General features: G+C 33.8%; 1 protein-coding gene across 1 annotated transcript; it reads right to left on the bottom strand.

Annotated features, from left to right (window-relative positions):
- Positions 1-715: 715 nt before the first annotated feature.
- LOC117322871 (cyclin-dependent kinase 2-interacting protein-like) lies at positions 716-15619 on the bottom strand. Its single transcript, XM_033877804.1, has 5 exons — positions 15469-15619; positions 2416-2578; positions 1964-2075; positions 1269-1404; positions 716-963 (listed from the first exon to the last, which is right to left on the bottom strand). The coding sequence occupies exons 1-5, from the start codon at positions 15527-15529 to the stop codon at positions 767-769; spliced, it is 669 nt and encodes a 222-aa protein (XP_033733695.1). The 5' UTR covers positions 15530-15619; the 3' UTR covers positions 716-766.
- Positions 15620-16263: the final 644 nt, after the last annotated feature.

The following is a 16263-nucleotide window of genomic DNA, read 5'->3' as shown; positions in this document are numbered from 1 at the left end:
AAGACTGTAAAAGTTCTTGACATTTTTCTTCTGACATCCTTACTTGACTAGTTTGTACTACTGATTTTTTTAAGGTAATCCAATATTTCGACCAATATCATAGTCTTTATGATAATTCGTGTCTGGGTCCAAATGTACAAACTGTTCTGAAGGCTTTGGGTCTGCAAGTGCATCCTCTGCTTCTGTTTGTTCAGTGTTTGGGGCTACTTTACCTAGTTTGTACAGCATGGATAATGTTTGCTTTACTTATAGAATGCTGCTCAAATGTGTCATATCCATTAATAATGTCCATGCTTTCATTTCGCCATGGAAGGAACAGTAGAATTTTTATCCATGGTACTGTTCCGAGTTGGTTTTATTGCTGTAGCCAACATATTGGATATCCCTTTTGTTCTTTCGTTTTCGAATCTTTATTCCATTCTTTAAATGAACAACATCTTCATGTGAACATTTCTCATCCTCAAGTATACCATCATCGTTTTGTTCTTCATATTTAAAATTTTAAAGTTTAAAATATCCATAACTCGAATACTGTTGAATCTACAGGGTTCATGCAATTATATTATATGTAGAAGATTTTAGGGGCTAACTTTTTGCCAGGCCATGTTAATACAAAATATGCCTAATTAAAAAGCTGGCTAAGTGTTCCAGTTCATCTATTTTTAGAAAATTTTCTTTTTTCAAGATTTTTGAAAAAAAAATTCTAACGACGATGCAGATGAGATACTCTTCATAAAGGAGACAACTAATACAAAGTTGAGAAATGTTATCTGTGTCCAGTCTCTGTCAACATACTCTCGAGTAGTAAAATACACGAACTGTCTATGTAGGGCTGATGTACCCAGGCTGCAGTATAAAACATCATTGTGTCTCTATCCTTCACATGGCAGACATTCTCAGACAGCAGCTCCTTTAATTTAACTTCCTTTCTGTAGCATTCCAGCATCCCCATGGTGGCTTCCTCTGTCAATAGAAGGAAATACCACATTTAATCGGGGATTCTATAAACAGATATTTAGCACTCAATTACTTTTTATCTTATCTAAAATAAATGGTCACACTAACATAAAAAAAAAAAAAACACTAAACCATTCTTGAAATATATAATACATTGTACATTGAATCAGCATTTTTGTTTTTTTATAGAAATATAATGAAACATATGCCAAGTTCAAAATTTGGGTTATAACAGTTTTGGACGACAGATTATTTCTATACAGGTAATTTTGTTTGCATTGATTGAACATTGAAATACAATCCATGTTTACCAAATCCCTCGACTTTCCACGTTTGGAAAAGGACAGGACCACACTCTGTGGAAGTACACTGAGCCTTGTGACGCTCTAAGTCAGCAACACCATTGAAAACCTCCAACATCACTTCCATTTTATCAACAAGTTTTCTCTTCAAACAAAATAGAAAAAATACATGCATACATAACAACACATAGTATGAATATGTAAAGCAAATCTACTAAGGCTGTTTGTTGGTCTAATTTGAAATGAATAGATAAAATCTGCACCCTTAAAATCGAAAACTTTCATTGAAATTGAGGCAGAAAAAGGGTCATGTTGAGGAGTTCTCAAGTTTTCAAAATGATATTCAAGATATCTTTCTTTAATATAATGTAACATATCACTTTGATAAGATTCTACTTGGTTCCTACCAACACAGTTTGGAGAAATCCCCTTTAGAACAATCATTAGAGCAGTGTCTCCCAGAACACACACAGATACACACCACATGCAGCTCTCTCAAAGCACAGGATCTTAACTGTTAACAGGATGTTCAACATTAAGACAGTAAATTTGATTCCTAGAGAATGGAAATGATATAAATCTCAGTATTTAGAATATAAATGATGAAATCTTAATCTGAAACAGCATCAGATATCATTATATCATAATTTACATTATTTTCTTGATAATAATGCAAAATGTGTTAAAATTACTTTGTTATTTACCATATTTCCAATAATCCCAAACACTTTCTTACAATAGTCTTCTAGCTCTTCTGGTATTTCTGTTTTTGTTAACAAAACCTCATCCTTGTTTCTCTTAGAGTCTTCTTTAAATCTAGTAAAAAAACATAATAATTTTTCTTTCAATTATATGTGCAGATAGTTCATAATCATAGATTGCATTGCTTCTCATCTTCATTGGAAAATACAAATCACTTACAGAGTTGTCTCCCTTAAAAGAAGAAAGTTAAAGGAAAGTTAGATATATTTTACAAAAACGTTAAAATCTACAAGCTTAAGGGTTTCAATTTGAATACAGTAGTATGATATTTATGCGTGTTTGTTTCCAGAAAATGTTCTTTAATTACATATTTAACAAAAGTATCATACTAAACTCGATACTGTATTTATCTCACTGAATTGCACAACATAAACACTATAATAATGTAACTGACATAGCCTTTAGTTTGACGTTTGCTATCTTGTTGATGATGTCTGTTCCCTCACTATTGAACTTCAACCATTTCTGACACAGATTATGAAGGTCAGCTGTGGTGTCTTTCACTTTTCTGTGACTCCCTGTTAAGTTTGCAGATTTCTGAATAGATGCTGGGGAACCTACAATTGAAAAGCAGGCATCATACAAACTGATTTTTGTTGTTGTTACTGTGCATATTTGTTGAGCCTGTCTTGAAAGGATTGATATATCTTACGAGCGTCAAAATTGAAATCAGTAAATAAAACCGTAGTCAATATGTATGGTATAATGGGGTGTGAATCCATTTGGAACTCCACTAGCCAATATAATTGCTAACTGGGCCCAGTTGTTCAAAAGGTGATTAGCTAATCACTTGATTAGTGAAAATTTTATTTCTCATTTGTTGCAAAACCTGTGAGTATAGCATCTTTAAATTATGCCAGTTGGAAGATAATTAAGAGTTACTGAATTTCATAAAGTTTTGTCAAGCTAGTTCTACCAGAAATTATTATATCAGGATTTAAAAAATGTTGTTAAAATGTGATTGGCCTAATCACCTTTTGAACAACTGGGCCCTGGTGTCAAGAAAGGGAAGCAACTCCTCTAGTCTCATAAGAAACACTTATTTTTACCTGTACACTACTTGGGACGATAGTAGTAATACAACGTTGACATTCTAGTAGGAGTAGTATATACAGTGGACCCGCGATAATCCGGACGCCGATAGTCCGGAAAACTCCATTTTGGGAACGGAACGTACTTTTCATTAGTAAATTTCCCGCAATAATCCGGTTTTTTTCACCACGTGGAGGGGAAAATGGCGGGGTAAGTCACCCGTGTCGACAGCTGTACGGGGTAAGTCACCCGTGTCGACAGCTGTACAGACTATCGCTTGACACTGTGCGTAGTTATAGTGACCGCTGCCCGGTCATAGCCCCGGGTATTTACCTGTGTTGCAATGTAGCTCTGTTTTTATAACGGTACATTGCTTTTCTTTATGACCTAAATGCTACAGTACTAAAGGATTTTAAGCACAGTATAGACTGGTCTTGCTTTTATCAACTTGACGTACAATATCTATTATACGGCAACTGTAAAAGGAACACATATTGCTATTTCGTAGTTCGCAAGAATTCATGCACTTATGGCAAGTCGTTTTAACATTTAATCCCATTTCCTCTTAAGGGGATATTTTTTTCACTCAAGTGAAAAAAGAATTTCACTTAAGTGAAAAATCATAATGCAAATAATTTATGCACCTTAAGGTAAAAAAGATTTCACTTAAGTGAAATTCTTTTTCACTTAAGTGAAATAAAACATAATGCGAATAAATGTAACTTCCCTTTAGACAAAAAGTATTTCACTTAAGTAAAAAAAAATTATGTGCAGACATAAGGCCTAAAAAAAAAAGTTGTGTGTTTCTGGTTTCAGCTCCTCAAAAAGTAAGGGTCGGTAGGTAGGAAAAAGTTTTTTTTCATTAAATATTTTTAAGCAGATTTTATGCTTTGAATTACATTATACTTTTAATACTGGAGTAGAAGATGTTTAAGTTGTAGGGCTATTTAATATGATTAACTGTAGACTTTTACCATCTGAACACTTGCAATTACACACAGATTTAATGTTCCACTGAGGAGAGTAGCTTGCCAGAGTACAAAATATGTTGATGTCAATGATTTTGCTATTTTATATTAAAACAGAAAATGGTTGTTTTCCAATAAACAGTTTTGAACCACTATTGTCTTTATAGTCGTTTTGAATATTCTGCTAAAAAAAACAAACTAAAAACAGTTATTTCAATGGTTTCCTGTTCATCACACGTAAATTCAATACATCTTACTCCGAATCCTATAACGTCAGATATTGTGAGACCTGCGCTCAGTTCAAACTTATCTGACTTTTCTAAGGACGTTTTTCCTTTCGCTATGCATCTCACTGCCTTCCCCGCTCCCTCATGGTAGCGGCGGAAGACGTCCTCAATAAGCATGTCGTTAGGAATGACTGCCATCAATGCTTTTTCTGAAGAATGACAGCATTTATTTTTTGTTATTGCGATCACAGTTGATGCCTTACAGTTAGCGGTCACCATGTTGCATCATATGGGAAACCCCAAATTCTGGGTCTTTCTACTAACGCTTGGGCGATCTCGTAGTGTAGGCAAACGTTTTGACGATAATGCTCGGTGACTCGAATAAAATCTTAAACGTTCATCGGGTCACGGAAAACCGAGAAAATTTCTGAAGAATGTCTAAAAACTTTTAGGTCGGCGTTGATTTATTGGGGTCGGTCGGGAAACCGGAAACACACAACTTTTTTTTAGGCCTAACTAGGCACCAAGGGGGACCTACAAATGAAATTTGAGAAAGATCCCTTCAGTACTTTCTGAGAAATAGCGATAACTAACTTCAATTGTCAAAATTCAAGATGGCTGCCTGTCGGCCATGTTGTTTTCCGATTGGTCGCTAAATGCAATATGCATAACAAGGCACCAAGGGGAACCTACATATGAAATTTGATAAAGATCCCTTCAGTACTTTCTGAGAAATAGCGATAACAAACTTCAATTGTCAAAATCTAAGATGGCTGCCTGTCGGCCATGTTGTTTTCCGATTGGTCTCAAAATGCAATATGCATAACAAGGCACCAAGGGGAACCTACATATGAAATTTGAGAAAGATCACTTCAGTACTTTCAGAGAAATAGCGATAACAAACTTCAATTGTCAAAATCCAAAATGGCTGCCTGTCGGCCATGTTGTTTTCAGATTGGTCTCAAAATGCAATATGCATAACTAGGCACCAAGGGAAACCTACATATGAAATTTGTGAAAGATCCCTTCAGTTCTTTCTCAGAAATAGCGATAACAAACTTCAATTGACAAAATCCAAGATGGCTACCTGTCGGCCATGTTGTTTTCCGATTGGTCTCAAAATGCAATATGCATAACTAAGCACCAAGGGAAACCTACATATGAAATTTGAGAAAGATCCCTTCAGTTCTTTCTTAGAAATAGCGATAACAAACTTCAATTGTCAAAATCCAAGATGGCTGCCTATCGGCCATGTTGTTTTCCGATTGGTCTCAAAATGCAATATGCATAACTAGGCACCAAGGGAAACCTACATATGAAATTTGAGAAAGATCCCTTCAGTACTTTCTCAGAAATAGCGATAACAAACTTCAATTGTCAAAATCTAAGATGGCTGCCTGTCGGCCATGTTGTTTTCCGATTGATCTCAAAATGCAATATGCATAACTAGGCACCAAGGGGAATCTACATATGGAATTTGAGAAAGATCCCTTCAGTACTTCCTCAGAAATATCGATAACAAACTTCAATTGTCAAAATCCAAGATGGCTGCCTGTCGGCCATGTTGTTTTCCGATAGGTCTCAAAATGCAATATGCATAACTAGGCACCAAGGGAAACCTACATATGAAATTTGAGAAAGATCCCTTCAGTACTTTCTCAGAAATAGCGATAACAAACTTCAATTGTCAAAATCCAAGATGGCTGCCTGTCGGCCATGTTGTTTTCCGATTGGTCTCAAAATGCAATATGCATAACTAGGCACCAAGGGGAATCTACAGATGAAATTTGAGAAAGATCCCTTCAGTACTTTCTGAGGATTAGCGATAACAAGAATTTTTTACGGACGGACGGAGGGACAGACGGACGGAGGGACGGACGGACGGACGGAGGGACGGACGGAGGGACGGACGGACGGACGGACCACGGACCACGGACGCAGGGCGATTTGTATAGCCCACCATCTGATGATGGTGGGCTAAAAAGTCTTACGCACAGCAATGGACAGAACACGATGGCTATAGGTCATCCTATGACCTAAAAAGCATTGCTTTGTTTAAAAGAAGTAATTTATATCCAGTAAAAGTAAAAAAAATTCAAAGTCTTCCTCTGGATATATTTTTGATGGCTATCATATATTTGTATCCCCCCCTGATATTTTATAATCTCTCCCCCTTTCTTACAAGTACTTCTTCAGGCCACTTTCTTTTCTTTGGATCACTTTGGTAATAATCTATAATTTGCTGATAGCTTTCGGCATCCATGTCTATGGATTAAAAGCATTGAATGATATGCAGTAAAACTAGGTTAAAGTAATTCTTCAGAATTCATTTTGGCAGTTCCAGCAACCCTAATATCTTCTGTCTGCCTCCGAGTCTGTCCTTATAAAACAACATCACGTCCCCTTACCTAATGTATAAGGTAATATACAGATGAAGGTGATATTTCACTATGAGAAGAGGATATATTGTAAAGATTACAAACAAATTATACCTATTGTTTTGTGTGTATAAGTAAATTGTGTTAAAGCCCCATACTGGCGAACAACCTAAAATTCTAGTTGTACACGTGTATAAATGGCAATCCAAGATGCTCATTCACGCTCTCCCAACATTAAAATGACCGCTGGCCTGGACACTTGACAGGGGGAGTCCTTGAGACATCAGTGTATAAAAATAACTTGCCACATTTATATTAATCGCGAGATTTCCATGGAGCCGAGAATGAGGCTATAACAACATGCACTGCACATAAACTACACACATGGCCGTTGTTTACATATCAAGCATACGTAAAGTTTGCCTAATAATGCTTTCATTTAAACATATCAACAGAATATTTGCGTAATACCCCGGTAACTGAACAAAATAAACAAACATAGTTTACTTTTAAATACTTAATTTTTAAATGTAGCAATATGCATACACAAAACATAGATAACATCTTAGATCGGTAAAGCTGACAATGTTCAAAAGCTAACCAGCAATCCAACAGACATCCGGGAAAATCGGAATTCAAGTCTATTCCTTTTTCTTCTCTCTTTAAGTTCCAATGAATCATTTCCTTTCCTAAGGGAATATTCGGGTTTTGCCAATTCCAAACACTTTTGTGTCTTCTTTGGCAGAATCTGTCTGCGTTTTCGCGGTTCCACGCTTGCGGCTTTCAGCTATTTTGTATGGACTGTAAAACCCGCAGTTGCATCGTGGGACTAATTTTCAGAGAAACTTGGTCCGGCAGCCACAGTTTTTATTTTTTGGAATGCCCCGTATACTTTCATAAATACACATTTTCTTTCAGTTTCTGATTCACAATAATATGTTAGGTATGTATATCAAGTCTGAAAACTGTAAAAAGCTCAAAATGTAAAAATTGATATATGTTTCTTTGTGAGTATGTGGCTTTAAAATTGATGTAGTTTGTGACATTCTATCAAGTATTAATTACCATAGTTGGTATTTTACCTGCAATAAATATTTTGTTTTTCTAATGGTTGAATCTGTTTAATTGACAAACACAGAATGTATAGATTAAGATAATGATATTAGAATTAAGAACAAAATTAATGTGTTTATTGGACTATACCCTAGTTAGCTGTTTTAAATGAATTCAAATCTAAAATGATAAATTGGTATTAGCATTAATTCTTAATTACTAAAAAAAGTAATAACTTTTACAGCTGTAATGTCATAAGATCAGAATTGTAAAATCATTTATCCATTTACATATAATTGTAATAATGTATAAACTTTTAGTTTGTAATTTGGATGGATTACTTTTAAATTTATCTGTTTTCAGTATAAGTATATAAATTGTAAAAGACATGAAGTTTTTAATAACATTAATATGTATACATAGATGTACCCTGTTACAGTTATAGCTGCAGAGTGTTATATATACATACATGTACATATGTAAAACATCAGCAGATCTAGCTATAGACTTGTAATTGAGAATGTACATGCAGATTATCTATAAACTACAAATCATTAATGGATTACCAGATGATACAAATACATTTCCCGAGAATTTATTTTGTGGCTTGTCAAGAGGTAGTCACCATAATGTACTTTTTTGATGGCCAGAAAAAGTATCGATACCTTTTTTTTGATGAGGGATACAAATATGATATGACGCCAGTATCATTTTCTCTTGGGGGCACACATACATTCTCCTGAAGGATTGGAATTAATCGCTTCCGGAAGTATTCACTGAATCTGGGAAGGCCTGTCCACTGCGACAAAGCTGTGTCTACACGGTACCGTAACACATCCATGTCCTCAGATGCTGTTATACCATTTACACCAAAGATAATCTCTATTATGTCCTTTCTCTCTGCAGCGGTTGTAGGTACATACTTTGAAAGGTATTCCTTTACATTGGTTTGAGATGTCTGGTGCAGACAGTATTACAAGCAGAGGGAAACTGACGCTGGATTGCCTTCCTCATTGCAGTCTCATCGTCTGATCCAATGGTCATTCGAGAAGATTCCTGCTCAGAGAACTTTGCTCCCAAAATTGAAAAAAGTATGTTGTAGGTCTCAAAGTCAGAGTTTCCATGTAGGAAAACTGGTCCAAGGCAACAATGTATACACTCTGTATAGAGTCAATGAAATTAGCAGCGCTAATGTCGTAATGCTGTGGGTGCAACAATATCTCCATGGCACTCAACAAACGAAGTTGTATATGGTGGTCCTCACTTCCGTACAGACTCCTAGACACTGCTCTGTATAGGCAATTACCATCACCCACTGTGTAAATTGGCTGATGGGTCTGAAGGGTAAGAGGATGACACATTTGAAGAATTGAAGTTGAAACTCTGTCTTTTTGTCCTGTGAAACTGGTTGCAATAGCTGGCAATGTAATTCCATATAGGTGTCCAGTGTCAACTTTATTCCCTGAGCTGTCTTCCTCATCAATTCCAATTTGTTGGTATCAACTGCCTTTTGTAACCTTAAAATAGCCAAAAATAAGAACTATATATAGGTATACAAATATAGGAATGTTAATCCAATTTTATGAAACTATAAAGCATATGAAATTTATGATATAATATATATAACATAAACATCATAAAGATGGGTGGATGATGGATTTAAGAATTTTCAAATACTAAGATTGAAGTTGATTTGAAGTGTTAATATAACGTGTGTGTGTGTGTGTGTGTGAGAGAGAGAGAGAGAGAGAGAGAGAGAGAGTTTTTTTAGTTACGGGTAAAGTACTGATGAAAATATATATACAAGTAATAATATAAGATGTAAATCAATTCTAAAAAGAAAAATTTCATTCATAACTATTTTATTATCAAGCAGGGCTCAAATTAGATATTTTTACCATGTGGGCTAAGTAATAAAATCTATAGATAATGTATAACATCTCAATAACTTTTTCGCTGGTGAAACATAATTTTAGCCTTGACTGCAACCTTTGAAAGATTAACCAATTAACCAGCTCTGTCAAATAAATGGATTAGAAAACAGGCTAGGCCTATACTGGTCCTTTCCAAGAAATCTGATTGATGTAAAAGAGAAGAGTATATAGCATTGCAATACAGAAGAAAAATTATATGTAGAAGGATCTATTTAAACTATATTAGAAGATTTTTTATTTGAAGAAAGGATAAAAAAGATAAAGAAAAGGATTTCAAAGTAATAATGAAAACTCCTTTATTTATATTCAGTCCAATATTAAAGGTAGCTATATGTGCAATTGAGAAAAATGATTATGTTTTAATTAATGAAATGAATTGCTCAAATTTGTTCAATTTATATAGCATGTTCTTATCAAATGCATAATGAACATTGAATTGATTTAATTAATTCAGATATTCCATTACTAAGTATAACCTTAATTAGTCAAAAAAAAAGAAGAGTGTAATTAAGTGAACAGTTATTTACCTGATACCAGAGTGGGACACCCACTATCTCATCTGTTAGACCAGGTGTGATAAACTAATTATATGCAATTACTTGACACCTGTTCAGGTACCTAGTCAGTCTACCTTACTGTGTTAGACTACAGGGGGTAGAGGGTGATTAAGACTTCTTGGTGAGTGCTTATTGATAGGTATCAGATTTAGCTAATGTATAATTAACAAACAAAAATACTGTTAATCATGGCGATTAAATTTATATAAAGTCTGAGCCAGTTATACCTCCTAAATTTCCTGTAACTGTGCACAATAATTTATATAACATTGATCTTATATCAATTAATCCACATAGTTTTATGAGTCAGATGCTTGATTTGAGAATGTAGACTTGTCCAATATCTGAAAGCATTTACATGTATATAGTCAAGTTGCTGGTAATCAAATATGTTGATCTGTATTATCTTTATCATCTGTACTATATCATAAACAGGTGTGTTTCAAATGTAAACAGAAAAATAACTTTATATTATCAGAATGTATACTAATTGCATTTTTACCCTATACAACTTTTTGTTGTTTTCATATAGTATGATTAATCTCAATTAGATGTAAATATTCTCTATCACTTTCAAATTTAGATGTAAATACACTTTCAAAATTAGTTGAACATAAGTGAACACATCAATTTGTCTATGTGACACTTTTACAAGTGTTTTTTCAATGTTTCAAACATTTTGTAAAATATGATAAATTCTCTCCTATTTGTTATTCTTGTTTTGCAGGTTGATGGAATGAAAAAAAATTAAGACTTTAGGATTTGGAAGGAATATTTTCACAAAATATCTTTATAATTAATTTGCAACAAAAGTGACCATACCTGTTTAGTAGCATATTAAAGCTGAACCTGCCACAAGGTCCAAGAAAGATGCATCCTTTGCATGTGAAATCAAAGTCACTGTTCCCTGGTTCTGACCATTGGTCAATCAGTTCATCAGCAAGTGGGACGCACGCAAAGTGAACCCAGTTGGTACATGAAGAACATTCGATCGCTGATCTTTTGCAATGTTTGTTGCATGTAGAACAAGGATATAATTCCGCCATGATGTAATTCTCAATGTAATATGAAGGCTATGGGGCAAGTTGATTTCTATATACCCTGTTGACTGAACATACTAGGTCATGTGACCTCAATATCAAAGGATGCTAGTACAGTCCAGACTCCCATTATACCTGCCAAGACACCTGCTGATTGCATATTGACACAGCAGGTACTTGTACTGATAGGTAAATTAGGGTACAAAGTACTTGCTAATTAAATGACATATTGACAATTGATCCTAGTTGTTTGGATTTAATATTAATTGAATAAGATTATTGAAGGTATTTTATCTTTTGATTATTGAACATATTCTTTTAATAAACTATAGCAGTTATATCATTGAATCTGGTGAAAATATAAAATATGAATACAAATCAAACTTCAAAAATGCTTGTTTTAATGTCACATGATGGCGTACACATCAGCATAATAAATACCATAACAAAGAAAATAAAAACAACAAACTTGAAATGTCTTTTATTTTTATCGATTATTTATAAAGTAAACTATTGAAAAATATTTAGAAAAAAAAACAGCTGGCATATTCTTATCTAAGTAAATGTATCTTGTAATTTGTGACCTCTAAATTAATGTTTGTCATAAAAGATATTTGTGACACTTTAAATATTCTACTATCTTCATTATATATATGTAAATTAAGACAAACTGAAATTGAAATATGAAGTGACTGAAATGAAATTACTTATCTTTATGTACCTGATTTTACTCTTTCAATTGGACACTGACACTATTAACATTTACATATTATCAATATACTAGTGTAATTAAAATACAAGACAGTATTACTTCAAAGAATTTATTTTTTCGAAATTTGGTTTTCGTATTACAAATATTACCAAGTAGAGTACTGTGTAATAATTTCTTGTCTCTATGTTAAGGTAGAGTAATACAATTTTAATACCTAGTTTTTCTGATAATATATTTGCTCACTTTTTTCATACTGATTTCAAGAGATTTTATGGAAATTGAAGCTGTGAGAAAAATATGTAAAAAAAAATTTAGTCTACTAGCTATTAAGTGTACATGACTGGTACATTTCAAGAAAATCCACAGGAAAAACCAAGACATAGTCAGTAAATAGTTGTCACAATTATGTCATACAATAAAACTTAGTACACACAGAATACACAGACTAAATATATAAATATGACACTTATATCATGTCCACACATCCAATAATACAGTGTATCTCAAAATTATAAATAATGCAATAATACATTTGTTTAAAAAAAATAGATAATACACTGACCCTTCATTTTATATGTCATGACTGTCAACATGTTTCATGTTTAATATATATAAAAATAATAAGAATTTCTACTTCCATAACCAATTAATTTACAGAAATTATTAGGAGTTACATTTGTTATTTCATGGTCAATCATACAAAATTATGTTTCAATGTTATTCAAAAGCTATCTAGTAATTCAGAATATGCAGGCATATCTTAGATGGGAGAATAATTCTATCTTGTTATATTTAATCATATTGCAGTGAAATGTGTAGTTTCTTATAGATTTTGTAATTATGTGTCAACCTTCTCCAACATTATACACTGTAGAGGAAATTAAAAAGGGATCTGGGATCAGACTTCCATCATTTATGTATATATTGATCCAGATCAATTAGAAGAGGCACTAACAGATCCTGCTTATACATCATTTAATGCTTTAAAATTGTCACACCACATGAAAGATTTGTATGTTAAAAAAAATGTAATAATGCAAAAAGCACAAAATTAATGTTTTATTAAATATTAATAGAGCACACTGGGGTATTATCGACCACTGGGTATTATCGACCATTTGTCTCATTAAAGCTTGATATAAGTCGTAAGAAGCTTTGTCTTGTCATTCAATCGCTTCTATCACTTAGAATACTCCCTTCGGAATAACTTGAGGTTTTCCTTAGATTTCTGAGAGCCTTTAAATTCCTAATGGATAACATTGTTGAAACTGGCAAGCGCGGGTCTTTCAAAACAACGTAACGTTACGGGATAATTTAACTGGAAAGGGAAAATGAAAGTGTTTTTTTTAACATGCACACGCAGACAGTCTGCCAGTTTTTATTGTTTGAACTGTATATGAATGAGTATTTTTAATGTTTTTTATGAAAAATGGGATAGTCATGTCAGCTACAAGAAAAATGGGATGGTCGATAATACCCTGATGAAATTATAATCGCAGGGTATTATCGACCGTTGACTAAATAAAAAAATAAATGGGAGTTCCGCACGTATGATTTGACATTATACAGGCTATATAAATATTTGACTCATTAGTAAACTATTTGTTCGATAGTGTCATGGTTAAAAAAGAGAAAATAAAGTGATAGTTCCACGAATTTGTTCTGAAATTGAATACGAGTTCGAATACACTCACCAGCACGTATTTCATTTTTTTTCTGTTGTAATTGATCAATTAGAATTAAGATATGCAGCGCATTGTAACCAAAATAACCCGTATATTCAAAATCAAATTGGCAATTTGATGGATTTAAACTTACAATAAAAGGATTTATTTATTAGATTATATCTTTTTTATATACACTTGTGTTAATATTTATTTACCAGAACAGTCCCTAATGAATCAGATACAAGCTTTAATCCCACTGTAACATATTAACATATCAACAAAACAGTTGAAAATAATTAGCACCTGGTTACGTATCAGATTGATGATAAATATCAGTTTATGGTAGTAGATTCCGTACAGCAACGATGCAACTCTCATAAACCTGAATCGGGATGCTGATATTCAGGCATACTGCAGGTCCTGGTGCAACTTCTGTCTGTAAGGCCTATATACATGTAGCTTGAAACAACTTACATTTTGTATTTGTTTCCATAGTTTGTTTTCGACACCCTATACCTTATACATTTCTGTAGTTACAACTATGATTTTAAAAGAAGATTCGTATATGACCGAGGAGTGTGTTATAGCAAGTTTGGATGAAAATATTGTCGATAAAAAAAAATTAAACTATCAATTCTTTAAAAAGTTTTCTTACGGTCGATAATACCCGGAAGTGGTCGATAATACCCTGCGTATATTATTGAATAACACCGAAGGTTATCTCAAGGTCATAACACGTCTGTGCATCCAGTTGGTCAATTAATATGGCTCGTCAATGAGGCTATCGGATCATCGATGTTTGAGCAGTATGTGACAGTGCAACTCTCGGATGCAGTGAATTTACCCTTAAACGGTCGATAATACCCCAGTGTGCTCTAATTTAATTATTAAAAAGAAATTGTTCTACCGAAAGAACTATTTTCTGAAGTGTAACTAGTCGTGTTGCATACCTTCCCATTTGTTTCCGGATTCCGGATTTGCTTTCGTATTAGTACACTCGCACATTCAAATAGAAATATGCAATACATTACTGTTGGTTTTGCAAGGTAAGTTTAACGCTTGTATACAATGATATTTTATAAAATAAATCAGATTTATTTAGCATTTATTTAGGAGTTATGAAAGACACGCTCTTATCTGTCTTCAAGTCAGACGAAAAGCAACCCTAAACACGCCGGGCTGTCTCGAAAAACAGCTAAAAAAACGTTCTACGGACCAATGCAAGTTGTGCTTTTTACTAAAATTTGCTTCTCTAGTAAACAGACAAATATCGTAATATCACTGATTGTTTAAATTAAATCTTGATATTCGAAAATCAGTCCTTTTCTGACCGATCAGACGTCATTTTCCGTTACGTCAACGCGCCCGTCACTTGACATATTTTGAAGACGGTTTGTAAAGATCGTGATACATTTGTGTGCTAATTCTTTTGTTACATAGTAGAATATGTCACTAAACATAAATATAGACCAACTTCACAACGATTAGTGCTCCTTTTCGACACTTTTCAAGTCCTTTTCGGCTATTACGGTACTTTTCGACACTTTTCGGCTTTTACCCGTTAACCGCTTTTACATTGTGTAATATCACTCGAGAGAAAACCCTTTCAGACAGTTAAATAGAAATAAAATAAATCCAATCTTATCTAATATATTTATCTTAACACCGTCCCAATGGACAGAATCATAAGAAAGGAGGAGTTGCATGTTGAACCTAATTTTTGTTTACATTCTTATGTGGGTATATTAGGTGGGTAAAACCCGAAGAGTTCCCGAAGAAAATAGATATATAGTTAACCCATTGCATTTTTGAGGGGTAGATGGAATGTTACCATTTGGGCCAATCGTAAGACATAGCCGTAAGGACGATAATGGAATACCTTTAGCCTTTACTGGTGAGAAATTGTCATCAGATGATCCCTCAGTTAGTGTTTTCTGCATATCAATAAGTAGCCTAGATATGCTTGGAACGTCTGGTGGCGTGCAGCCTTGCTCGCGTCGATCCTGCGAGAGATGGCCAAAAATCCAATCCACCTAATGGACATCGGTTGAAACAACACCTCGTAGTTTTCATATATGATTTATCGATTAGATTGGCCTGATATAGTGTATTATTAGACTATTACCGTACAGTACTTAGTATTTTATAAGAAAAGGAAAAGTCCGACAGAAAAGTGCACATTTCCCCCACACCAATGACATAATTACAAAGATAATAAAAGGGATGTCCATTATATATGCGGATGGCACCAAATACAAAGAATATATAGGGGATATCCATTATGTGGATGACATTTAAAACAAAGAATATATAGGGGATGTCCAATAGGTGGATGGCACCAAATACAAAGAAAATATATAAGGGATGTCCATTAGGTGGATGACACTAAAATATACAGAACATACAGGAGATGTCCATTACGTGGATGACACTAAAACTAGGAATATATAGGGGATGTCCATTAGGTTAATGACACCAAATACAAAGAAAATATAAGGGATGTCCATTAGGTGGTGACACCAAATACTAAGAATATATAGGAGATGTTCATTAGATGGATGACATCTAAAACAAAGAATATATAGGGGATGTCCATTTGGTGGATGACATTAAAAACTAGGAATATATAGAGGATGTCAATTATGTGGATGGCACCAAATACAATGAAAATATC

The sequence above is a fragment of the Pecten maximus genome, chromosome 3 (assembly GCF_902652985.1).
Source record: "Pecten maximus chromosome 3, xPecMax1.1, whole genome shotgun sequence".
Classification (NCBI taxonomy): Eukaryota; Metazoa; Mollusca; class Bivalvia; order Pectinida; family Pectinidae; genus Pecten; species Pecten maximus.
This window is presented reverse-complemented; position numbering and strand designations above follow the sequence as displayed.